Genomic DNA, 27,076 nt, shown 5'->3' with positions numbered 1-27,076 from the left:
AATCAGTGTCCAAACCAAAATATGTCAACTATGCAGATAGTTGTGGGAAAGAGGTTTCTTTCCTAGAGTCTAGGCCGGGAATCCCAAGTTTGAGAAAGTGCTTTCCAATTAAGTTAAAGGTCTACAGACTCCAGCCACAGATGTTTTCTCTCAGAGGTGGTATATGCTGCCAACCAAGTTGACAATTCAGAAGTATTGGGAATATGCAGAATAATCCTTCACTTCCCCTTTCACTCTGAGCTACGACAATCCAGTCATTTGAAGAGTTGTCATAGTACTGTGGTCAGACAGCTTCAGATACTCTTCTTCAGCAAGCAGGACTGAAGAACTAAAATGCAAAACTCGAGCTCTATGCTGGATGTTAGTACTTACAGTTACTAGATGCTGGCCTTTTTCTCAATGCAGCATTTTCACAACTAATTGGTATTTCATCTTTTCCCAGTGTAAGAATATCCTGCCCATGTGTTCCCACCCAGTTGGTTACACCATTTCCATAGATTTCCCTGGCATAGCAAAAGGAACAAGTGTCGAGGGGATAAGACAGCAACCTCCAAAGAAGATCTCAGATCCCTAACCTCATGCCAGCCAGTGAAACAGCATCACTTACAAGAACATGAACTGATTTTGTCAGCCCCAGCTGGATGATCTTATATGACAAAACTATGTATTTTAATCAAAACCAAGTAGTGCTATGCCTTTTACCATCATCTGAGCACTAAACATGAAGAGGGTGAACAGAAATATGGTTTCCCAAGTCTCCACATCAACAGTGCCACCATTCATTAGAAGGAAACTACCATAGCTGTACTTGCTTCCAAACATCCATAAGTTAACTCCAGTCCCTCCACACTCAACACCTGTCACATGCAAATGTTTTTGTATGCTTTTGTAGCATCAAACTCAATGCCTTCACAAGTTGTGAAGACTGTTTTGGTGATTTGTTTAAATAGGGGATTTTGATACATCAGTCTGTTTATGAATATATCAGCATACTTAACTACCTCTTCAGAATTAGCTTAAATGTGAAAACAGAAGTTTGGTTGTGGTTTGGGTTTTTTTGGCGTTTTTTTGTTTGTTTGTTTTGTTTTGTTTTTTATACAAACCGTATGCCCTGCTACAGTCACCTTTTTTAGTACCTCACCAAAAAAAATCATCCTGGAAAGATCTGGAGATTGAACTATTTCACTTAAAGGGTATCTGAGTCAAGGTCACATTGCCAAGGAAGTGCATGAGAAATTTCTTTTACTACTGCTCATACTGTGATTCTTATATTAAATACAATAAAAGCATATAAAATCAGATTTATAGAAAAATAGATTATTTCAGTGACTTAAGTAAGCTGTTGTTCAGTTCCAGTAAAGCACAGATTGTTTATTATGGGACCAAGGAGGGAAGATATTGTTTTACCCAAAGAGTGCGTTCAGTAAGAGTAATTATTTATCAGCATCTTTCTTCAAACAGGTAGTTAGAATGTAAGAAGCAACTTTGTTTCCATTAGGCAGGGGTGGAAATTCACCTATATTTGATTCATAGCTGCAAGTAACACTTAGAGCTTGATTAAAAACTTCAAGTCAATACCAAAGTGGGAAAATGTCAACTGTTTCCAAGAAGACCAGGCGACCCTTTGTTAGCCTGGATGTATCTTAAGAGAACACACACAGATAAAATACAGGCTTCTGGAAGTAGTTGATTTTGATTTTTCTGACCTCTGGCTGCTTGGAATTTTCCTTCTACATTTAAGAGTGGCAAGCATTCGTTATGAAAACCTAAGTATGTCTGCAATCATTCTTCACTCTGGCACAGACAGGACACTTAATTGCTTCTGTGCAAATAAAGCTACAGTGATGAATTCACACACTAGCAGTAACTGGCTGAACAAAAATTTCTATGGTCTTTTATCGTGGCTCAGAGAATCAGGGAACTTGAGTCCCAGCTACGTCTATAACTGATGGGCCCAAAACACAATTTTTCCAAAACTATCAGTGTGTCATCTACAAAAACACAACTGTGAAGTGGAATAGTCCATCGGTGTTACCTTGCATGAAGAAGTTTTATACATCGCAGCTACCTGTTAGACTTGAAGGATCCACCTCTATCTAAACATCAGTTATCATTTGGCTATTTGTCATTAGACAAGATAACTTGTCCAAGTGAAAGAATTTAATACACTTGGAAATAATTTTTCCAAATAAGTGATTAATTTCAGTTTTTCTTTTAATTCTTTTTTTTGGACTCTGTACCAAGACATTGTAAACCACAGTGGCATATGTAGCTATTAAAATGTTGAGGTCCAAAGGGTTATTTTCCTCTAATACATTGACAACCTTCCTTACACTGTGTTATTGTCTCGATGGAAATATAACTACCTACCGGATACAGTTAGAGATTTGCAGCTTGTATTTTAAACTCATTTGACTCCCTAAACTGCAAATCATTAGCTAGATTTATCAGTGTGTACATGGGACACATTAATGGGGATAAACAAAACATAAACATCCCTTTTTCAGCACTGGTAACTCAAAGACTTTTCCTTCCAAGATCAGGAGTTAAAAGATTCCAGGTGAGATCAGTGTCCAAGGTTTTCTAGCCCAACCAATGGCTACTTGATATATTTAATAGGGAAAGGGTTAGCAACACACAATTCATCTGCAGAAAACCAGACCTGAACACAATGAATTATGCATCATTTCAGTTTGAGACTGAAACCTTCTCCAAAATGTAGATTCAGCAGAGAAAGGCATCCTCATCTACTTTTGGATGCTCTTCTAATAACTCATATTAAAATCCTCTTTGCTTTTATTTTGCAATTTGTTATTTCTAAAAGCCAGGCATCACCTGGGATTTTTATAAACTGTAAGCCTACCCAAAGAAGCTGTAAATTGCTTAAAATGTATTATGGCATTTGAGTTGGTGTGTTTTAGTGCAGGTAATAGAATTTCTGCTGAAAATGCTCAGCTTCAGGAATTTTTCTAGCAGCCTAAAAGACTAAGAAACAATTTACTACTTTATCCTTTACTTCATCCTTTTTATATTCTATTAATAGAAAAGCTCCATGGTCACAATCTTAGCGTTTTTCTGAACTAGTGAACTCAATCCAGTTTACAGGAGTCAGTAAAGTGCTGCTAACAATAGTGCCTTTCTTCTCAAATAGGTAAGATCTTCATGCTTTCAGGAGCCAGTTGGATGTGGATCTCCTCTGTTATTAACAGACAAGAAAACTGAAGAGGCTGATGAGCTTTCGCAAGGACCCATTTGTAATATAACCTTCAGTAGGCTTTATTCTCCCAATCCTAAAATGAGCACAGACCAGAAAGTGTTTTCTCTTTTCCTTTCAGGAAAGCTGCATGCTTCATCTGCAGACACCTTAGAATATTGTACATTTTTCCTATGGTGAAAGTCCCTATTCAATATAGGCTCTTCTAGGGTGTCTTAATGATTTTAGTTTCATCCTTGTAGCTGAACAGTTTGACTACTAGGTAAATAATACAGGCACATCAAGAATCACTGAGGAATGCTGCCTATCATCACTAAACACAGCAGCATCTCACAGAATACGAAATAAATAGCAGATGTCACTAAGCCACCACTGTGCTCCCATCTGTAAATACTATAGGTCAAGCTCTTCCAGGCTGCAGCTGTGCAACCACTTCCATCTGAATATTCACTGCTATAACAGGGAATAATTTTCCTCACATTATCTAATGTACATATACAGCAGCTTTTATCACAACAATAAAATAAAAGGCGGTGGACTTGAACGGTGTAGAGGAGCTGGCATTCAGCAGAATTTCCCAGAGTTCCCTTCTGAGAGATGTGCTGAAAATTCACTGATACAGTACACCCCAGCATTCAACGAGGACTATGTAACTTAAATTCACAGCAGTAGCTTAAGCTAAGAACATTGGCACTGTGTCCACAGCAATTTTGGGTGAACTCACAGAATTATACACAGGGGATATAAAGTCTTGAGCTGTAACTCTTCCTTTTTCCATTGTTTCTATTATGTGGTTTAGAGAACATCTTTTCAACATTCTTCACATACTCCTCTTCCCAAGATCCCCAGAAAGGGGGGTGATATTTAGTCCTCCAACCATGAAGTTGTGGAACAAATCCCACACAGCACTAGTGCAGGAAAATTCCATCTTCTGAGAGCAACCACGAAGCTCTGAATGCCAAAATGACGTTATGGCATGTGAGTTGGCATCAAGACCATCCTAAAGTTCAGCTCCATGGTCTTTTTCACTTCACCACCATGTAAGATTTTCCTGGTGGTTGCTCAAATTAAGTGACACAATTACCTGCCTAACTAATCCTCTACTCCATCCCATTGTTCCCCCTGAGGGAGGACTACATAGGTAGTAAAGCTTTATTGTCAGACTATCTAAACCAAAAAAAGTGAGGTTGAAGAACTTCCATCTCCTCTGGACAAAGAGGTGGAGAAATCCTCAGTTGTTCCTGCCAAATAGCCACAGGCTTCTGTTGCCTCTAAGCCAAAACAGCTTGACAGAGGCACTTAGTTTGGAAGTCCCCAAGAGGACAGGATGTTTCTCAACTCTTCTTTCCAACTAATTCACGTCTCCTCCACATCCCACAAGCAGTACTTCAACAGCTCCCTCCACCAGGTTAAAACAGACCAACCAACACAGCTGAACAGCATCCTTGACACTACTGCTGTCGTACAGATGTACACAAACCACCTCACAACAGCAGTTCTAGGAGTTTCACAGTTCAAAACCCCACACTTGAGAAAGTCTTACCTCACACATATAGACAGAGATCTTTGCCCTGCAGATGTTAGATGTGAACAGGACAGGGCATGGAGGTGGCTGCAATGGTACTGCAGAGGGAGCTGCTCCCCTCTAAAACCTACTGTATGGGAGGCCTTCCCTTTAGATAGTACAAAGCAAGAAGGAGTCAGAGTGTAGCCACATGCTCAAATATCTACTCAATGTTTGTACAATAAAGGCAACAGAGAAAGGACTGAGGCCACAAAAACTGACATTCTCCCTGGGGACACTACTGCACAGTAAAGGGCCTGAAAGACACTGGATGGCATCATGAGAAGAAAGAGTTTAATTCCCAGACAGGACATCAATCTATATTTTCAAAGCTCCTGTGAGATAAAAACATTCTGCTTTCTTGACTCTGAACTCCCTCCCTGTTGCCATCTTGAGCTGATGAGTTAAAATGTTTCCTGAATTACAGTTTGCTAATGCTGTACAATAGATCATAGGCAACAACTACAGAAGGCATACAAAGTACAGAAGGAAGAGAAGACTACTCCTATTCAGAGCTGCAGTCACTAGGTTGCTTCCAGCTCTGGAGAGCAGAGGGAGGGTACACGCTCCTTTCCTATTAGGCAAAGAATTATTTCAAACTGATCTTGAGAGGAACTACCACTTTAAGAACAGCAGTCATTAAGTATAATCTCTCCACTAGATTTTGTTTCTAGCCCAAACACTTAGTTCAAATCAGAACATATCAAATATTGCCTTGATTGTTTAGGTAACAAGCACTACCCACTGATGTTGGCACCAAAAGAAGTTATTCCCTTAGTAGATATAAGCTGCCAGTCACTGAAAAACAATCCATTGAAAGCCTACCTGAGAAATCCCAGTTTGTTCTGTCGTCACAAGCACTGTGCAAAACAGCAGCTGAGAGCCAATATCCCACACAGTATTTAGGCAAAAGTTCACTGATAGACTACCCCCTTCCCTACACCTCAGCTCTATCAACATCTCACCCAGACCACTCCAAGGCTAATATATCAGTCTCCTAGGCACCACCACAGAGCCAGGGAGAGGGCTATTGAGTTGCACACCTGCAGCAGATCTCCATGAAATGGAAGTGGTGCAAATGGGAAATAGGTTTTATTCCTCTCTTTCCCCATTAAATGCATATTATCACTCCATTTGATATGCTACCCAAAAGTGTGTGTTGATCAAAAGGTATACCTCTAACTACATTATGTTAAAAAACAAGGCTATTGCAATGAGGTGACAAAATCACTACTCAAAGAGGATCTCAGTGAGGATCTGGATGGATCATTCAAGGTTACTACATTTATTATGAAGGCAGATAGGACTTGATGATGCACTTTTGTCCCCAATTATACTCTTATCAAGTAACTCATGTATAAAACATTTAATCATTTCATGAACTAATACCTGTCTCCAAGAAAGACATCAAATAAGGTCAAACAAGTTTTCTGCACCAAAAAAAAAATCAGTCAGCAATTAGATTTTCCAAGATAACTGTAAGATTTCTTCCAATCATTTTATTCATTTAAGTCAATCAAAGAGATTAACTATGGATGGAAAATCTTCCACAAATCTTGAAACTGAGTTTACTTTAGTGTCCACTCTTATGGCCAGATATGCCAATAACACGGATTACTTTGCAAATGCTTTCAGTGTAAAGGTTTCCCTTGAAGTCCAGAAAAAAATACTGACATTTTTTTACAAAAGTAAAAATGTGCTCTGTTAGAGCAAGAAATGAGAAATGGGTACTTGTTTCTTTTTAAGTTTCTTCAGAGAGGAGAAAGTGTCTTTCAGAGTTTCCTCAGAAAAAGCTGATCCTGGCAAGCACTTTTTGTTTCCTAACTGCCAATACAAGGCATGAAATTTGATCTTTCATCAACATGAGATCAGTTCTTGTGGTCCCACAGCTATTTCTGACCAGATCTTTCACAATGATAGAAACTGATTTCACTAAGGCATTTCTGGGCTAAACATGTGAAGGCAAGTCACATGTCTGTTAGTTATCTGCATCTTGCTTATTCAGTTTAGTCTTCTGAAATTTGAAAACATTGAAAATGTATCTGATGATCACAAGCATAGTCACCTATGGCATCCCTGCACTGCCTGGTGGAGAACTGTACTGCCACATTAGTGTTGATGTAGGTGTGCATGTTTACTCAATGTTGTGTGGCTCTGAAAGCCATAGCAGCTTGGGCACTGTGCCACAGTAACACCGTTATGCTGAGCTACGTGGTCTCCTAAAACTCGGGAGTGTTTGCACAATGCTTCACTGTGCAGTGGAGAAACAGTTACAAAGCACCCATGCTGCTCCCTTCACCTGTACACAGGCATGCACATGGACATACGTGGACATGTCCCCTCTGCAGCTTCTGTCCCAGGCACTCTACCCATGCTTCCACAAGGTTTACTTGCACTTCTTGGTTTATATGGCGTAGAAAGCAGGGAAAGCAATGTGGAAAGCAATTTATTCATTTCCTGTTATAGCTTGCTCCAGCTCACACCCAAGGAGATTATGGATGGGGGAACTTTATCTGCATGCTGGCTATCATGTCAGACATATTAACATCAGTGATCAACAGTTTAGTAAATGCTGTACTGAAAAAAATATTCAATATGAGGTGGGAAAATATAAAGACTAGTGCTCCCTAGACATACTGTGTGATTAGCTGTAAGACTGTTGGACTCACATTGCTTCAATAGTCTGCCTGAGACAGTCCTCCGTTGCATTTTTCTACAGTTTTCCCCAGTTTCTCCCTTCAGTCTGGTCTCTGTTTTCATGACTTAGGGGATGATGAGATCTTTAGGTTTGGAATTGTGCTAGCTTCTAATTTGTAATTCTCCCTCTCCGAAGGAAAAGTCTTCACTCATGAATAACAAAACAACTTCAGCATAACAGATGTGATCAAATAAGAGGTTTATTTTCTCTATTGCCTGTGTATTTCATAGCAATTTAAAGCTATAAAATCTGTATTATACAAAGTACAATGCTACCCAATGCCAACTAGAGTGCAGAGGTGGTTTATTGGGGGTTCTTACACCAACCAACAGTTTCTGTCCTGTAAAACTGGAAAAAACAGCTTGGCCTTTGTTTGATTTAAGGTAGTTTCTGTCACCTTTCCCAGATCAAAAATCTGCTTGCTAGGATTTTTCACTGGAATAATTACTTCACAGACTAGACTGCTATTTTTAGGGTGCATTCTGGATTGTCGCACTTGTACATGGAGATCCAACACCATGTTTAGCTCCTGAAAGCATGCCTTTCATAAAGGTTTGGCTACCTGGGCTCAGGGTCAATGGGGAGCCAGCACAACTGTGGTCAGACCTTTTCCCCTGGTGTCCCAGGGGAGAGGCTCCCAGGCAGCGCTGGAGAGGGGACAACCCAGCTGGGGCTTGCCCCCGCTTGCAGGAGCTGCTTTTCAGCTAAGCCCTCGCTGCTGGGCCTCTGTCTGATCCACTGCTCCCACCACATTGCAGCTTCACCACCGGCTCTGCCAATACAGATGCAGACCCCAACCTATGGGTGACTTCCCACCCCGACACCAGCCCATGCTCAGGGCGGTGCCCGATGCCCCAGGCTGGGGCTGCCCCAGGCCCCCACGGCTGCCCTGCTCCTGGCTGGAGGGGTGGCACAGGCTCTGGCTGCACATGGGATGCCCCACACCGCTCCCACTCCCTGGTCCTCACAGCACCTGACACTATAATGTAGATTGCTTGCCTTTTACATTACATTTTTTACCATATTAAGAGGGTTTTGGCAGTTGCAGTGGTTCAATTAGAAAGGAATTGGTCTCCTGAGAGGGATGTGTAATGATTTGCTTTGGACTGAGGAAGGGGAATTCATTTTTAATTGAATAATATGAGAAAAAAGACTTACATGTGCTAATCTGTTGGATTCAAGTGTATTTAGACTGGGTTATAGGGATGTGTTGACATTGGATAATTAGAGTAATCAGAGAAGACAGCTGTAAAACTGGACTATTTTGACACTAAAGATTTTGATATGGGCAAGGTCACAGTGACACTAAGATCAAGCAAGTGATATAAATGTAAAGGAACTGTGTTTACCCAATGAAACAAGCAACCTGAAAAGTAATTTTCTATATAACACCAAAGATATATTTAAAAAGACAAAAATTAAATAGCTTGGGATTTTCCAAAGGCATGCTTGAAGAATAGAACTTCGGAGATATCCCCCAAATCACATCTTTAAACTTCTATAGATGATCTTATAAGCCATGCAAAAAAGATTGTGAGCATGAAACTCATGGTGAATTAGAATAAAAGAAACCTTTTTATTTTATAAGAGTGTGTCTTTGATTAGAGTTATATAAGGTTATTATTTTTTTTTTTTTCCCTAATTCTGCAGGGGTAAATCTGAAGCTGCCTGTGAACATTTTAGTATGCCTGGTCAGAAACAAAGTTAGCAAAAGTAACAATCAACAACTTGAACTGTCTTATCTCAGTCTCTTGTCATGCTAAACAATGATTCAAAATTCAAGTGTCAATTTTGCCCATACTTCAGATGTATGAGAGAGGTTCTCCAGTATTGACACAACAATTAAACAGTGTTTATTATGCCCTCAAATGTTTCATGAATAGAGCCTAGTTTTATAGGCTATTTCAAGGCTAAAAAATATTCTGCAAAATCTGTAAAATCCTTGGACATTTTTGCCACTCTGTATTGATGAAGCTATGGATTTATGAACACAGGGTTTGATGTAATGGTTTTCAAATAAGCCACGTCTTATATATATGCCAGATCTTTTATCAGAAATATATATTTTCAAATTGAAAATGGTTTAGGAACTCTCAAAAGGAGAAAGGGTAATTGCAAAAAAACGCAACACTGAGTACTGCTGTATCATCTTCAGCATTGAAATAAGATGGCATGATCGCTAACAAGGAGCTAAGTCAGAGAAGTTGACAAATTTGCAAATTTTGCACAATACTTTTCAGGTTAGAAAATGTTCACAGATGTGGACTCAGTTCATAAAATGTTTAAAACTGTATTAGCTCCTGTTTAGTCGATCTCCTGTTACTGACACACCACAAAACTATACACATAACTATAGTAACCTGTATTTGCATCCATGTCACACTGCACATGAAATACTACAGCTGCTTGAAGCTCCTTCCAATTAAATATCCCTTCTACTTAAAAATTGCTAGATTTCTTGCACTTTTATCTTCTATCAGCTTCCTTAGGAAACAAAACTCCTTTGCATTACTACACATTTCTAGCGTACAATATAATGAGTACTTCTCTAGCTCTTTAACAACATCAGCACTATAAAACCAGCATTTCAATAAAATCTACAAAGTTTACAGAAAACGTTCAAGCAGAAGAGTTGTTTGTTAAGAAATGTTCTCTTTAAAAATGCAACATTTCATACACAAATTGCCCTTTAAAACAACTTATAAAAGATTTGCCCAAATTTCCCCATTCTTTCCCTCTTTATGCTAATATCAGTTTTAATCACTTGTAGCTTTGCTTACATAATTCTTATCATGAAAGAAAATATTTAGCCATTCAGCTAATCAGATTGGCTAGCAGAGGTTTCATTTGTTTTATTATTGATAACAATTATTTTTAAATCTTAGATAATGAAAAGCCATTTATCCACAAAAGAAGGAAGTCAGTTAAAAACAAAAAAACAAACAAAGGACTCCGTACATGCATGTACATGACTTGGGCAAGAGGGAAGCATTTTTTCTAGACTGCTTGGAGCTAGATGGCTATCTTGTATATGATATTGATTAAAACATTCTCCTCTTGTGCTTTTCCTTTTTGATCCTTAAAATATATAAGCACCTATATTTGGATATATGTGACTCTTCTCTCCTTACTTTTTCAATCCATCTTATAGCCAATATCCTTTTTGGCTTTTCACAGATGCTCTTTTAGTAGGTGAGGGAACCACCTTTTTCACCAACTCAATCTCCACTGGCTCCTAAAGAACTACTTTGCAGAGATAATGGTAAATAAACAGGAACAACTGGGCAACTGGAACTGTGCCTCACATGAGATTGCGCTTAGATTCAGCCATCAATCAGAAAAGCAGCAGTGATTTACCAGTCACTTCAGACTAAAGAAGAAATATCTGCCTAATTTTTTTTGAACCAAACCTGCCTCCTCTGGTTCTAAGAGTCATTGTAGGCACACTGTCACCAATTTGGCCATTACCAGAGCTTCAGAACTAGCTCCCAAGCCCTAATATACACTTTCTAGGAGGAAGGGGTCCCCAGACAAATTTCCAAATGACATACTATATACAGTGGAACTGTACTTCTCCACTGAACAGATCCGCCACACTCCTCAGGGTAAAGGAAGTGTCCATAATGAAGCTGAGCGCCGCTGATAAATTATCCCTAGGGTAACAAAGTACTGGGTATGTATTTTATTAGGTGATGAGCAGAAGAAGGATAACATCTGGATTCACAGTCCATCAGGCTAAATCTGCCAAGTGTTCAATTCAAGTTACAGTGTATTTGAACAACACCATAACAGTTAAATGGATTCCCATGGCACAGATCCTAATGCAATTTGGAAAATGAAATAGCAATAGTGCAATGGTGTTCACCTTTGACATGAAAAGTGTGATGAAGAAAATAGTATATCTGAGAGACAGCATATAGTCAACAGCTGTTTGAGAAAGCAAAACACCGAGCAGCAGAGATCTTTGGGCTAGAAAAAGCTTAAAACCTTGATCAATGTGCTGCAACAACAGTGCAAGTGACCCGTACACTGAAAGACCAACTTTTTATTTCATAGCACCATTCACAGCTTCAAGTTAATGGGCATGAGGGAGTACTGGCCACATTAACTGAAATAACAGCATTAACTAGTTTCATGCATCATACAGTTGCTAAGACAGAGGGTGGCTGTTGAAAACACAAGCTCCCACATTGCATGCTTTCATATGCAATCTGCAGAAGGAGTTTTAACACAATGCACGAATGCTTCTGAACAACAAGGCAGATTCTCATCCAAGGTAGCAGCAGGAGCCTCACCTTATGTATCTCAATCAAGCCTGGGCCAGATTCCAGGTCATGGGGGGACAGCAGAACTGATGGAGAGGTGTGGGGTTGGAAAACAAAGTGCGTTGTGAAACCAATGCACACTGAATGGGCTTGCCTACATAATGCAGTCAGAATTAATAACAGGCATCTTAGCACATCCAGTTCCATGAGCTTTTCTTAATGATTGTCTTGATGAACAATACATGTACATGTCCTTATCTCTTCAGAGATTGCCTTATAGCTTGCTTGTAAGAAAAGAACTTTATAAAAATGAGTCCATTTTACTTATAGACCATTTTATTTTGGAACAAACATACTGTTTTGGAAAAAAAAAAAAAAAAAAAAAAAAAAAAAAAGAGAGAGAGAGAAGAAATACTGAGACTGGAGCTTTTTTCTTCCCACACTTTTCACATGACTGTCCCCATTCTGTTGAGCTTGATTACAAGGTCCTGATCACTTCTTCTATTTCACCTGATCCAGTGCCTCCACCACTTTCAGGTATCTTTCAGCTAATCTTTGGCTTCCAGTACAGTCTTTGAAGCATTCATACAGCATGTCATTTAAGAATGGCTGTGTCTCGGAAGAGATTCTTCCCTTGATGCCAAGATCAAAACCATGATTTCCACCAAAAAAATTGGACAGACAGTCTTGTAATAATAATGGTTTTGGTGGATGTGGGATTTAGTTCCAACTTATCAATCTCCTGTCAAGAGAGTGAGCTATATTTGCTCTGCAGAGTGGAAGGTAGACAGGATTTTAAGAAGTTTTATTTCACAAGTCAGCGGTTATCTCAGTGAAGTTTAAATTCTGTAGTCACATGCCTTTGCCAACAATATGTAAGAATCACGAATATGGTGACAAGGTTGATTCAAGAAAGTAAATACCACTTGATAGCAACAGAGAGCAGAGAGAGGTGATTTGGTGCCATTCCTCTGTTCAGTATATGCCCAGCGGTACCCTTCTGTTGATTGCCTTCTACCTGTATGTACAAGAAACTGACAAAGTGTTTCTGTTTTATTTGAGGGGCAAGGGTGTGAACAACCCCACCACCCAGACACGTAGAAACTGACAGATTTTATCACATCTCTAAGACTTCACATCCAAACATGCTCATTGACAGTATCAGTTTCAGGTACTGCAATCATCTCCAAGCTCCATATACTCCTGTCTTTAGAGGGGAGACCCATAGTCAAGTTTATTCTCCTTCATTCCTTTCAGGATAACAAATCATTTCCCTTGTTCCACAGCCTAGAGTACCCACACATGTCCAACTTTGCCTTGCTCAAACTCACACTGGACTCAGGAGGATGTAGTGGAGAAGGTTGGACACATCTATTGTAAAGAGTGTGGAATTTTCAAATTGCCATGATACAAACCCTCTGGCACCCATGTACAGCTGCACCTGCAGCTCCTCCATCCTTGACACACATGACATGGTCGGAGAGCTCCAAACTTACTTCTGCTGAGTGCCTGTCTCAGGCATTTCTGCTCTCCAAGACATGTGACGGTGTACAAAAGCACACTGATATTCCAGAGGGCCAGGACAGAAGCTGCAGTTGTGACCCCCCTCTGTATCAGGAAGGACTGCAGTATGGTGAGGCAGAATCATCTCTCATATCTCAGAACGGTGTACTAGGGGGGAAACCGTCTCACCTCCCCTCCCCCGTGCTGCTCCACTGTTTGAACTGCCTTGCAGACACCTGGCACACATCCCACCACTTTTTAAACAATGCAGAATACAGAATGTGTGCATATGACATATGCAGCCCTCAGGCCATTTTACAGTCACAACGAACTGATACAAAATTAAGTAATCAGCTCCAATTATACTTTGTTAACAACTTCTAAGTGTCACTCCACTAAACAGTAGTGTTCTAGCAAAACCAGAAACATGAAAAAAGTAATCACAAAGTTTTAAAAGGTGTTGACCTGTATTCAGACTAGAAACGTCAGGTATGAGAAGTAGAAAGCATCTATTTCTGCCTCGCTCAGACACACACGCACACCTGCTTTGCTGCTGCTGACAGCAGATAGCTGCAGGGCTCTTCCTGAGAGACATCCTGCATACCACAAAATAGCTGTAGAGTATGAACTGTGACCCCCTTCAGCTTTGATAGACTTGTCATTTCTCTCAAGCTTTTCCATCCATCATGCACACTCTTTCTAATGTTTAACTCATTCATATGAAGATCCCTTGAGGGACTTTCAATGCATCTCTGACACTGCTTTAATTGCTGTCAGGTGGAAATAAAGAGTTTTTACATGTGATTAGTCCTATTTGTAACCACCTAATTTCATTGAACACTTCTGGTTGCTCCTTAGTTGTATTAAATGAGTGTGATTTTCTGACATGGTTGTAAAATTAACCTCACTTCGGAGTTTCCTCACCCCCAGGTGTGCAGAGAAGACTCAGGATAGCAGTTTTAAATAAATCATTTATTTTTGTGTCAAGGAGAGACACTGTGTAACTTTTTGATTGCTCCTGTCATAATAAGCAGTTCAAGCAGTAAAAGCTCTCTCTATTCTCTCATCGTTTAGGATGATAGTCAAGAGACCTACTAAAATAAAGCCAACTATTGCCTGAGGCAGTTCCTGAAGTGGGCCTGATCTGAGATTTGAAGGGAGATGGAGTGCTTCTCAGTCTTTAAATAACACAAATTTATCAACTACCAAACACAAGTGCCCTGCAGCATCTCCAGCACAGTCAAAATCTAACAACTTAGCAATCTTGTTAAATGAAAACTAACACTAAACTCCAAGGCATCATCCCCTTTCTTAGACCAAAACACATAAACAAACAAAAAAAAAGTTCAGATTGAATTGGTCAGAACAAATTGTGTAAACTTCAGGAAAAAAAAAAAAAAAGGTCTGAAATTCTGATTATTAACCCCAAGGGAACTGTACACTTTTATGGGGGTTTTCCAATCATCACTGGAAAACAAGAGGAACAAATGTATATAGTCCACCCCTGCCTACACATATATGACCGACATGTAGTCTTAAAATAGGAGATGGCAATCTAAGGAATTTATTGCATCTGATGGATAACATTTTGAAGCCCCAGGTAGCCTATAGGGAGAAGATCTGTGCTCCTTGGTAATGCTTGACACCTCTTTGAGGTTGTCAAGAGAACCTTTGGGCCAGGTTTCACAGAGGGTTCTTGATGCTGCTGCTATAGAAAAAGAAAGTACATTCAAGAGGCAGTGAATGTAGCTGCAAGAACAACTCTCAGCTCTTTGGTCTTCAACCACTGGATGGAAGTGTCTGGCACCCAGGCCCATCTTCTTTTCCCCCTCCAGAAAAGGTAAGGAAGGGCAGTGGTTAGAGAAACTTCCAGCTCCATGCTGAGCTACATGCAAAAATAGAAAGAGGCATCCAAGAGATATTCCTTTATTCTTTGCAGGAAAGGCCAGGTTGCATTGGTTCAGGGCATTTTTTTTTCTTTAGGAGAGAAAGATTTTCCTTTGAAAGGAAACACATACCACAGCCTGAGAACCCGAGCTTTAGGGCAATGATAAGGTTGAAACACTAAGCTCTCACAAGTCAGGAAATACCAAGCAGATGATACTTGGCCCTCTGCACTATGCAGAACCCTTTGGCTGGCAGCATGACAAGACCAGGGAATTAGACCCTTTGGCTCATCTCTTCCTGTAGTGTTCCAATTGCTCTAATTCTTTACAAAAGGTAGATTAGGTTAAAAAAAAAAAAAAAAAAACAAAAAACAAGGGAAAAAAAAACTCTATACAAAGTAGCCAACTTGGATACTATGCAGAGGATGTAAAGAAGACTGTGGCCACAACTGCCTGACTAACTCCAATATTGGTATACCCTCCATTATTTGTGTTCCGCCTCATCTGTAAGCAGGTCTCATTCAAGATTCACTCTTATTTATTATTTAACTTGATAACAATGATAGACCAAGACAGCCAACCAAGAAAAAGGTTCTTTTGACCAAAACATGGTACAAACCCAAAGAGCTTACAGACTATAAATAGGCAAGGCATATAAACACTGGGGAAGAAGGTGTACTAAGGAGAGAAGATCAACTGTATGGGGAAGGAGAAGGTTGGAGCAAAATCTGCAGAGGCCAGAAATAATCTCAGTCAAAACTATGAGTCACAAAGATGTCAGCTTCCAGCTTTTCTGGGCTCGCTTCTACCAGCAGGGTTTCTGCTAGCCGTTTTGTTTGGTTTTGCCTCAATACTACATGTATTGTGACTCTGTGATTATCTCACCAGTTACTCTATCAAATTAGCAGTGCTGTGTCTACTGTGCTTCTGTGGGTTTGTCACCAGCCACCTAGATGCATAAACTTATCTCTATCAGGCATTTCATCCTGGTGTCAGATTCTGACTCTCTCATTGCCTTGCATCTCTCCTTGTCTTGCATCTAATGAACGCAAACACTGACACTTCAAACGAGCAGCACTGTATACCCATTTTGCACTGGCGAAAATTAGTGCACTAGGTGCAGACAAATAGACATTTGAGCTCTGCTTTTTGCCAATTTTCCTTCAGAAAGAAATCATTTTTCAGTGCATGAATATTGCCTTGTAATTTTATTGCAAACTAATGGAAGTCCATCACTAAGCAATGACAGAACTTTTGCTCTGGGAGTCAGTCAGCACCTGGAAAGGGGAAACTTAAACAGAAGAGCAATTTACCAAATGAACACTTCTTTCAAAAAATCTTTCTCTTTCTCTCAGAAATGTAATTTATGGAAACTTTCAAGGAGGAAACAAGATGGAAAGATAAAACCTCCTGTTCAAAGTTCAGATTTGCAACTAAATCCACTTAGGCTGAAATCCATCAAAAATCTGACGTGCTTGAAAACTGCCTTCCCAGGAGGATGCAGTCTGAAACATAATTCCATTAAATACAGTGTGGAAAATAAGTTGTCCACTTTGTTTTGTCTTGCTCACCAGAATTTATGTAATAAATGCTGCAAAAAGAAACAGTATGGATACATGCAATGAAATGAACAGGCCATACGCTCTCTGCAGGCTGAACCCCTCCTCGTGTCCCACAGTCAAGAGCAACTCCTATGTTAGGCCATATTTGCCCTCTTGTCCACGCCAGCTTGCTCTGAGCTCTCACGACTGCTAATGGTTAATGAATGCCAAGGCAAGCCATGTCATTAAAGACACTTCCTTTTTAGAGAACTGTATTCTACCTTTCAATAGTTTATGTTGAGATTTCTTTTGTTCCATGTGAGATCTTTCCCTTTTGAGGGCCTATCTGATGAGCAACGGAGTGGCAAGTGCTGAAAAACGAAGGTCCCAGTTTTCCCCCTCCTCCCCTCCAGACTTGCGCCGCGAAATAGAGAAACAAGGGATTCCCCCACACCCAGACCTTCCCAGAGGGAAAGAGCAGACCGTGCTGCTCTTGCACTCCCTCCCGTGGTGGATCCCTAAAGTGTCACAGGAGAAGCCAGGGGACCTCCCTGCCCCGGAGGATGCTGTGCAAGTGATGCCACCGGCCTGTATTTGCAACGGAATGGACAGGAGGAGGAATGGAAAAAGAGCTGTATAGACACCCCCCTTCTCTTTTTCATCTTACATCTTTGAAGGCTTTGATATCTGCCTCCCAAAAGTATGCCATCCTCCAGACCATAAATAATTTACTAAACAAACAAACATACGGCCAAGTCAGAACCCTCTTTAGTTTCTTTGTTGCAAGTTGTTTTTTTTTTTAATATTTCTGTATCCTCTTGTGGGGACAAAAGGTATCTTTAGAATATGTGCTATCCTCCACTACAACATAGCATATTTAGGATCAGTTTTCACTTATTTGATTTCATTTATTTGATATAAATTTTACTTTAAAAAGTGACATTTGCTACAGTAATTTTTCACTCTAACAGGTACACCAGTCCACATGCTGGCTACTCTCTGGCCTTGAGCAGTTCTGTACAGCACTACTGGCATAAAAAGGTGGCACACAGTGACCACAGCACTTGACAAATATAACCTTACAGAGACTGGGTCAGCTTCACTGACACCCCTTTGGCTGCAATAAGTGGCATCAGTGTGGATGCTAAAGTGAACAAGAACTGATTAAAACACTGTAATTAAATGCATTAAATAATAACTAAATGTATTAAATAACACCTACACAGATGGACATGAGGACAAATACATCAGCTGGGGCAACTGAACCAGAGCCAGTTCAGAAGCCAAGTTCAACATGTCCTTACAGCACCTGCCTCTAATAGTAACTCTCTTTTCAAGACCATTAGGCTCATCTCACAGTCCCAAATAGGAATCCAGTGTGTTTGGATGCCTATAGAACATCAGGATGAAGGCAAGCACACTGTAGCCAGCATGGCACGTATGTACCAGCCTCACTGAGAAGAGATTCTCACATTTTAATATCACCACCTTTCTGATATGCTGTAAATTACATATTTCCACCTTGTATTCTCCAAAAAAGGGTCCCAGACCCTAAGTTCTACCATTAGCAGAAAGATGCCACTGTAAAGAGCAGCACTTAGCAAACAAAAAGGTTTGAGAACCTGTTCACTAGTTGCATGATCTAGATCCCAGACAGATCACACACTTGGTGCTCTGTGATACTTTAGGACACATGGCCTGGTTTAACAGAATTTCTCTTCACATAGTCATGTTATGGTTAAAATATGGTTAAATGGTTTGTGTGTCCACAAAATGTCACCCTCCCTTCTTCCCCTCCTTCAAAGTAGTAATGAGACTCAATGGCAGACTTTTACTCAGACTAAACTCCACCACTCCTCCACTCTACCCCAGATAAGAGCAAGTGAAAGATAATGAAACTGAGTCATTGCCTTCCCTCCCTGACATCCACACATGCCCGCAATCTGCAGGTTTTCTCTGTACTGCAGCTTGCTAAAGAGATCATAGTGAGTCCACCCTGATTACCATTAAAATTATTCTTTATCTGACATTACATGCATTTCAAAAAATGTACAGACCTCTCCTGAGCATATATGCTGCTTATTCTCTGACAGTATCTTGCTTTAATACTGAACAAAGGTCAGAATATTGATAAATGTGTGATAAATCTAGCCCCAACAAAAGACTGTATGCACTTTACGGCAGCATTTGTATCCTAAAAATTTGTAAAATACAGCATGAAGTATGTGATATAAACAAACAAAGAAAGAGCATTCCAGAGCAATGGAATTTTTCTTCATTTTCATGCAAGTACTCTTTAGGTGCTCTAGGACAGAGAGTCAAAGATTTATAGCAGATTTATGACAGCTAATTTGTATACAGTTTAAAAACGAACACCTAAAAGGCAGGAAAGTATACTACTACATCCCCAGAACAAATTTAAGGTAACACAAAAGGAAAAAATATCTTTACTCAGTGACTTGGAAGATGACAGAACAAGCAGCCTAAAGTAAATGAAGAAAAAAAGCTAGGTTTTGGATAGGTGTGAGGTAAACATTCTTGAGCGAGTTTTCTAGCAGCACACTAAGCAAGCCAGGGAGAGAACTGGAAAGGATTGCCTTCAGGAAATGTTTTCTCTTTCCGCCCCGACAAGAATTCTAGGATGTATTCTCTATTAGACTGCATTTTCAGCATCTGATGAAATACTTAGTGGTCATTTTAAAAGCTAATAAATTAGAAAGGGGAAAAAAAAATAATCACTGAAGGGCAGTTACTAATTCATCAAGGCAATTTCTTCTGCAAGGACTGGCTAAAACTTCAGTCTGGGGGACTGACTCCACACAAACAACTTCACAGATTCTGCGGTAAGACGTGACACTACATTAACTTTCCCTGTTTGAAGACCATTCATTATTTGTCACAGTCATATTAAGAAACCCTCTGATACTAAGTGTTGCCACACCAATCTAAATACCAGTCCACATGCCTTCGGGTAGCTTTCACCTCCCCGTAATGAAAGGTTGTATCCTTGTATCCCATGCACACGATTGCACTGCACCAATGTGTGTAATTCAGACCAGTTCCCTATGTAGATGAGGCAACTAGGCACAGATCGAAAAAGTGCAGGAAAAAATGTAGCTATTTATGATATACCTGCTCTTCTCTGCTCAGTTCTTTGCTTATGTCCAATTTTTTGCTACATCTTTAGTTATCCCTCCTTTTCCTTTGGCATAAATTATTCTGTGCAACATCAGCATATTGTAAACTGTAAGTTTTCTCCCCAAGTATTTCCTCTTTTCAGGCTCACAGCCAGTGTTGCACTGGAAAGTGTTTTATCTACCACTGTAGATAAATATAAAGGCACTGATTATCAATTAATAACCAGAAGTGGATAGAGAAATGTCGACAGCTGCATGTCCCGTGAGACCACACGGTGCCATTGAGACCAAAATGATTGGCATCACCAGAATTTTGTTGTCGAAGACACTAGAGGGACAGAGGAGGGGAGGGGCAGTATTCACACAATCAAAAACTATTTTGACTATATTATTTCTGAAGAAAGCATTCCAACTTTTCACTGTGAAATGACCTTCATCATGAATCTTTCATCTGAACTTCTTAAAATTCTACCTCAAAACACAATATTGAACCAACCAGAAAATTAAGAAGCATTTGGGTTTTGAACCTAAAGAAAACACAAAACGTTTGGAAAACCCAGAGTCCTTTGCAAAATGTAACCTCCATTCACTCTGCAGCTTCCCTGAGAAGATATGAATTTGTTCAGATAAAAATCCCACTCCTGAACCAAACTCAGACCTTTATTTGACATTCAAAAATAGGTCTTTAATCCCAATTCTTTCTTGCTCTTATTTTCAGGTGCTTCTTCACTTCCTGGTCTCAGGCCTGACAGGAAATAGAAGTACCAAAATATGAGAAAATGGCTGTGCCTGTGGTGAGGCTGGTCTGGCTGAGGAAGTGGAAACACTAGCAGAGTCATGGGAGAGCCAGATCTTCAAAAGATTCGTAGTCTGACTTCCAAACCAACGGGGTTCAGATAGGTTTTGGATAGCAGCTAAACCTTTTGAGGCTTCTCAGAATGAACCAAACCTTGAGGTTTGCTAACTTTCAAGGAATACACATGGTTGTTCCTCGAGGTATTCAGTGGGCAACGGAGGATGGATGAAAGCATCACAACTGGCCAAAATATGCATGATCTACTTCTTTTCCTTTCCTCTGTCCTCCTCTTTCCTCCCCACACACATTCACTTGTACTCTTCACTTCTAGTTTTAAAATCTTAGGGGTGTGCAGTCAACCTGCCATCTCCATTATGTTTTTCACATTATAAGGTACAGTTTATGTTGGCTGCATGCAAAAAAATTACTTCTAACCCCTGATCAAAAGTTTTGCTGACTCTTTCAATAATGATTCTCACAGGTTTTGTTTTTATTTCTTTAGTGAGAAGTGTTATGAGAGTTTATTGCAAGGAAGCATTGTTGAAAGTGTTTTATTTTCAGAGCTGATGTACCCTTGGTTGTACCAATGCCCATTTGCAGTAACAATGCTGTTAGGATCTGGAGCCACTTACAGTTTTATTTATGGTCTTGGTTTTTCAGTCACAATTAGAGTAACTTTTCCAAATGTTTGGGTTTGCAGGCGCCATCCAAATGGGTCCTTAACTCAGAAAGCTTTGATTGTGTTTAGCTTCCCTTTACTGAACTACCTTAGTGGTCCATCTTATATTGGTGAGTGTTGTGGAAGCTATCCAGCGCATTAAATGCTATTGAATACTCACAAAGCATGTGCCAAGGGAGAAAAAGAAAACAATTGTTCCCTGAAATATTCAGCCTCTGATGAAAGGAACTTTTAACAGACAGAGGTGTTCATTTCAAGAAGCGATTTCAAGCAAACTTTCTTCCTTTGTAAGTTCTAAGATCAATATTGTATTGAGAAGGACACATGGTTCAGCAATGCTTTGAAAGACTAAAATTAAATAGTTTGTGGTATGTTAGAAGTCATCAAGATTTTAAAATAAGAAACACTTGTGTCCTATTGTTTGTACAAGCACATGCACATACACAACACCGCAACTGAGATAAAAGCTAAGCTGATGGTTCCAAAAATACAGCATAAACAATGTCAAAGTTAAGTGTTGTGGTAAGCACAGTGATCAGAAGCCTACTTATTCGAAGAACAAAATGAGCTTTCTTCAAAACATTGTGTTTCGAAACGAAAGTACCTATCTCCCCAAGATACGATTATTCCTCTAATACAATATGCGAGTACGGCTCAACTGTCATCGGTTTCATACATGCAGAAAGAGTGGGTGCATCTCGCAGAGCAGAATAAAAATACATCATTGCAAAAACATTCCAACGACGTGTTACAAGAATAGAAGATTATTACCTGTCTTTCCATAAAAAAGGTAAAAGGACAAGGCTACTTAAGACATTTTCTGGAATGCAAGAATGTTTTACATTAGTATTTGACACAAGGGGAGGAAAAACCTGCAGCAGCCAAATTGGCTACAGTCCCTCCAGGTCTCATGGTTTCTTATGAGACAGCTCTCAGCCTATCTTCCCAGAATTAAAGCCATTGTTCTGTTGCCAATGTTTGTTTATTTGAAATAACAATAAATATAATACTAAATAATGCTCCCCTTCCCCATGCATCCCTATGGCTCAGTTAGCAATTCAGAACTGGAATATTATGTTTCCCCTCACTGTCTATTATTGCAGTATGCTCCTACTCAGGAGACAAGAGTCCAGGAGCAACTTCAGCAAAGAGTACTTTTTGATGACAAGAGGACAGGATTGGCACAAACTCAAAGCAGCTTTGGGCTATCTCTAATCCAGTGAACCCACAAGAACTTTGAAACTCTTGGACCCTGGTGCACATTCTGGCTCCCCAAGAAATACTCAGGTGTGCATCAGCCCACCTCTGATGTTCCCTCCTCTACCCTGGCACACAGACAGGTACTCAAGTGAGTTCTGGCTGGGTCCACAGTTTGGGCAGAGTGACATGTTACAACACTCATACAATCACTTTTGATACAGCCATGAGGACCAGGGGACCAGATTCTAAACTGCCTGATGCATCTCAGCTACCTGATGACTATTCTGATGCATCCACCTGCCAGAAATTGCCCAGATGCTGTTATCAAGGTTGTAATAAGCCATATGCTCATCAGCCCCTGCAGACCTGCAGTTACACAGGACTATTAGGCAATCAGAAATCTCTTGGAGGTGTTATTCATGTGAAAACCCTGTAATTTCTTGCTATTGGACTATTGCAAAGTTTCCAACATCTGAAAATTACATATTCACCTGAACTATAGACATGGATGGTTGTGGGTATTTCTGCCCAAGGGAAATGCAAAAATATTATTCCTAATTAAATGGGTATGCAGGTCTGTAAACTACTGAATCTTGTCTGAAAGTAACACTTGTTCTGCTTCTAGAGTTAGCAAGGACATAAAGTTAAAACAGCCCAGAGATCTGTTTAGACAAATAAAAAACATAAAGACAGGTGCCAATACCCTCTTTCCTGCCCAGCCAACATCCAGTTTGTCTCTTAGATCCCAGAGCTGCTCAACACCCAGGAAAGGAAAAAACCTCTGATCCATGTAGTCATCTTTTGGAAAGTTACCTTTAGAGTTGTTTTTGCTAGAGGGAACTTTAATTTTATTATCACGTTGTTGTTAAGGTTCATCTTATGGCAGACTTACCACCATAGTTAAGGAGACTGTGTCCCTGGTATTACCACCACCTGGCAAGCTGCAATATACCCATGACAGTGTGAGAGCATCAGGGATTTGCACACCCAGCCCGTCATCATCCTGCAGTTTTCATGAAACTCAGGTCCACAGTGAAGCATGCTCTGTCCCTTTGGCCTCTTGTTATTTATTAAAATATCTGTCTGTCTTTGTCATTTTTCCAACCACAAATAAAAAAAAAAAAAAAATCTTCATCTGATGTGTAGAAAAGAATGGTAGTTCTCTGTCATCACACACTGGCACAGCAGGTGAAAGAAGTCATACATTTTCTTGGTTTTTTTACACAGCTTGAGTTTGGTTTTCCTTATAATTATGCAGATCCTATCCATCAATATGTGAGAAAGGTACATGTGGGAAGGGGTTATACAGTCTGTGAGCTATAAGAAAAATGACTGCAGGATTAAAGAATGATTTAGTGCTGTGGTATTTGTTGCTGTAATAGCATTGCTTTTTTGTTGATGTTGTTGTTTAAATAGGGAAGTACACAAATAGTAGAAATAAACCTGCTTCATTCAAAGTTTAGTCTTGTGGGAAGATGTAAAAAGTATGTGTGCATGGGCATGGTTGTGTGTGTGTTGTTTTCTTCCTACGGGTGTCTGACTGTTCGTTATCCATTTTATGGAAGTATTTCTAATGTATCCTACTATTCATATGGGCTAGTCATCTCTGCAAGAAAAGCATAGGCAGCTGAAAACCTAGCATGGGCTCACTACCTACAGTCCTCTACAATGGGGCTAGCTACCCCTACTGAAATGTTTAAATTTAATTCAGTCAAAAAGTCTCCAAAGCGATTGCCTTTTTGGTAGCAGAGGGTAGGGATTCCACCAGGATTGAGTTTTCTGGTCACGGTTCATAAAGTTGCACACTACTATAAGGTACGGAAACAAACAATACACACTCTGGATGGGTGGAAGAGGGAACAGAGGGACTTCAGACGTCTCTCAGCTAACAGTTAAGTCAAATACATCTGCATGAGTTTATTACATCTAATTTTTAAAGAGTTTGCCCGAGTGCCCTCAGCCAGATCTTTCTTCCCTTTCGTGAGGTAGGCAATCACTCACTCAATGACAGTTACATTCAGCAGTGATTTACATACATCTATTAAAAGGCTTTAGCATCATTTGAATCATTTATCATTTAAAGATGATATAACACTCACAATCACTCCTATCTTTCATTTGGACAAATCGAGTTTTGGAAGGATTTCCAGTTTACTTCCATGATAATATTTTGAACTTTTTAATGTACAGAAGAAATAATATAACATGTAATCTCTTTTAAATTCTGTTTGCACATTTGTGAAAGTGATCTTTGAATTAAATTGCAATGTTAACCTGTTAGCTAGAATAGTATATATCACCTGACAGTCTAAGGGTGCTTCAAATTAGGTTCTTAAAAAGTAAAAGATGAGAAGCACCTGACTTTATCTGTCCCACACTTTCAAATGTCACACATTATAAAATTCACGGAGCGAGCTCATTCCTTTAAGGTTTTCAATTAGCAGCTTCTAATCTACAAATCATTAAAAAAAAAAAAAAAAAAAAAAAAAAAAAAAAAACTAGACAAGAAGGTAAAACTTTTTCTGAAGAATTTCAGGTATGAACAGCTCACCCATCCCTCACCACTGTTTCTCCTTGAGCTGTCCCTATCCCCCCCCTTACTTAAAACGAAAATAAAATTTAAAAAAAAAAAAAAAAAAAAAAAAAAAAAAAAAGGAAAGGAAAAAGCCCAACTCTCAGTATTTTACTGAAATTTTCAGAAAGACCGAGACAAAAATAGGGTCTATTTCACTTTGCAACTGCCTGTAACTTTAGTATAATAAACTCTAAAGGGCACAGCCCTCACCAAAACACTTAAAAACAGCTTGAAAGGGGTACTCTCTGCCCGTTATGTTTACTCAAGCACTTGTTTAAAAACACATTTAAGGAAAATGTTTTTATTTCTACAGATTGCATTAATTATAGCTTTGCAAACACTGCAAGCTGTACAAGAAGACTGAACTGAGCTATTAGCTGCAAACCTCAGGTCTTGGCTAGAGAAGTGGTTATGGCTTATTTAGCAAGCCTAATGAATTGGCTCACCCATCTCTACGCCGAGTTCCATGTTTAGCATCCTGGAGCCTGGAATAGCCAAAGAGGCTTGTTTCACGGCCCTTTATAATTAAAGTAAAATCGGTCGACCCGAAGCCGGTCCAAAAGCAGACCTCACTGCAGCATTATTCCTCTTCGGGAAAATGAAAGCATTAACGCGGCAGCGAGCGTTGGCCCGAAGCTCTGCGGGGACCCACAGTAAACTTCCACTTAGCTGCCACGGGCCGTGCTCTCCCGGGGAGAAACGCGACGGGGCGGCTGCGCCGGCGGCTCCCCACGCAGCCGGACAAGCCGCGGCGGAGCCCCCCCACCTCGCCCGGGGGCTCCATCCCCCGCCCAGCGCGGGGAGCGCCCCTGCGCCCGGCAGCCGGGGGGTGCGGGGCGGCCACCCGCAGCCCGGGGGGGTGTGTGTGGGGGGGTGTTTGGGGGGGTGGTGGAGGGGGGACACACACGGGACCGCACCAGCCCGCTCAGGTGCGCTCCGAGGGACCCACCCGCCCGACGCCCATCGCCCGGCGGCGGGGCGCCCTTACCGTCAGGGCGGAGAGCTTCTGGGCCGGCACGGCGGGGAGCAGCTCAGGCAGCAGCAGCAGCAGCAGCGGCACCCACATCCTGAGGCAGCGGCTCCGGGAAGCGGAGGCGGGGGACTCTCCCTGGGATGTCGCTCCCCGCTCCGACGCCCTGCTTTGGCTCCTTTTCAATCGCTCCCGCTGGGAGGTCCCAGCTGAGGTCCTCTGGCCGCTTTTCCCCCAGCCCACCCCTTGAAATTTGGGGACGGGAGTACAGCAGAGAGGCGGCAGTTGCTCCCTCGCCCCGCGTCCCTCCCTCGCTCCTGGAGCGTCAGCCCCGGCTCCGAGATGCTCCCCAGCCTCTCCTCTCCCAGGCACTGCCGGGGGGGGTCCGCCGGACCCCGCCGCCTTCCCCCCGGGGCGCCGCCCCACCCTCCGCCTCGGACGGGCTGCTGCCTAACCCTGGGGGTCGCTTTCCTTCTCCTCCAGCCTCGTCTCCCCCGGCACGGGGGAAGCGGGAGGAAAAGATTGGGACGGGAAGGGAGGGCCCTCCCACACCACCCCTCCGGTGTCCGCCGCCGGCGGGGGGCCGCGGGAAGGCACTGCCGCGGCTGCGGAGGCTGGCGGTGTGCGACCTCACCGAGCCGCTCTTCCCCTTTTCCTCTTATCCTCCCCCCTCCCCAGCCCGGCCTCCGCTTTCTCCTCCCAGACCCACAGATCCTCTGCGATTAACCCTCCCAGTTGCTCCCGGGGGGACGCCGGCTTGTTGCCCCCGCAGGGCTCATTTCCCCCCCCCCCCCGCTGCCCCCTCTCCTGCTGAATCAACATGTACAAATACAAGCAGCTCCTGGCGGGGGAGGGGGTGGGGGGGTTGAGAAGCCCCCCGACCCGCTTTCCGGGGCACCCCGACTCCCTCCCGGCTCTCCTCGACCCCGTCCCGGGTCGCCCCGCCGGGCACCGCACGGGGCGGGCAGCAAGGGCCGCGACAGCCACATTTCTGGGGGGCACAAGGCGGGCAGCGGCGCCCTGCGGGGTGGCGGGGGTGTCCCTTGGG

General features: G+C 41.5%; 1 protein-coding gene across 5 annotated transcripts in view; it reads right to left on the bottom strand.

Moving 5' to 3' along the window:
• SMOC2 (SPARC related modular calcium binding 2) overlaps nt 1-26,664 on the bottom strand; it is a 149,084-nt gene extending 122,420 nt beyond the window's left edge. For all 5 annotated transcript variants that reach the window (XM_032987294.2, XM_032987295.2, XM_032987296.2 and 2 more), the window contains exon 1: nt 26,047-26,664. In XM_032987294.2, coding sequence (XP_032843185.2) covers nt 26,047-26,124 — 78 coding nt within the window. In that variant the 5' untranslated portion in view covers nt 26,125-26,664. The remainder of the gene's footprint in view (nt 1-26,046) is intronic.
• Nucleotides 26,665-27,076: the final 412 nt, after the last annotated feature.

This window comes from Tyto alba, unplaced genomic scaffold (assembly GCF_018691265.1).
Source record: "Tyto alba isolate M040663 unplaced genomic scaffold, T.alba_DEE_v4.0 Super-Scaffold_22, whole genome shotgun sequence".
In the NCBI taxonomy this organism is placed as follows: Eukaryota; Metazoa; Chordata; class Aves; order Strigiformes; family Tytonidae; genus Tyto; species Tyto alba.
This window is presented reverse-complemented; position numbering and strand designations above follow the sequence as displayed.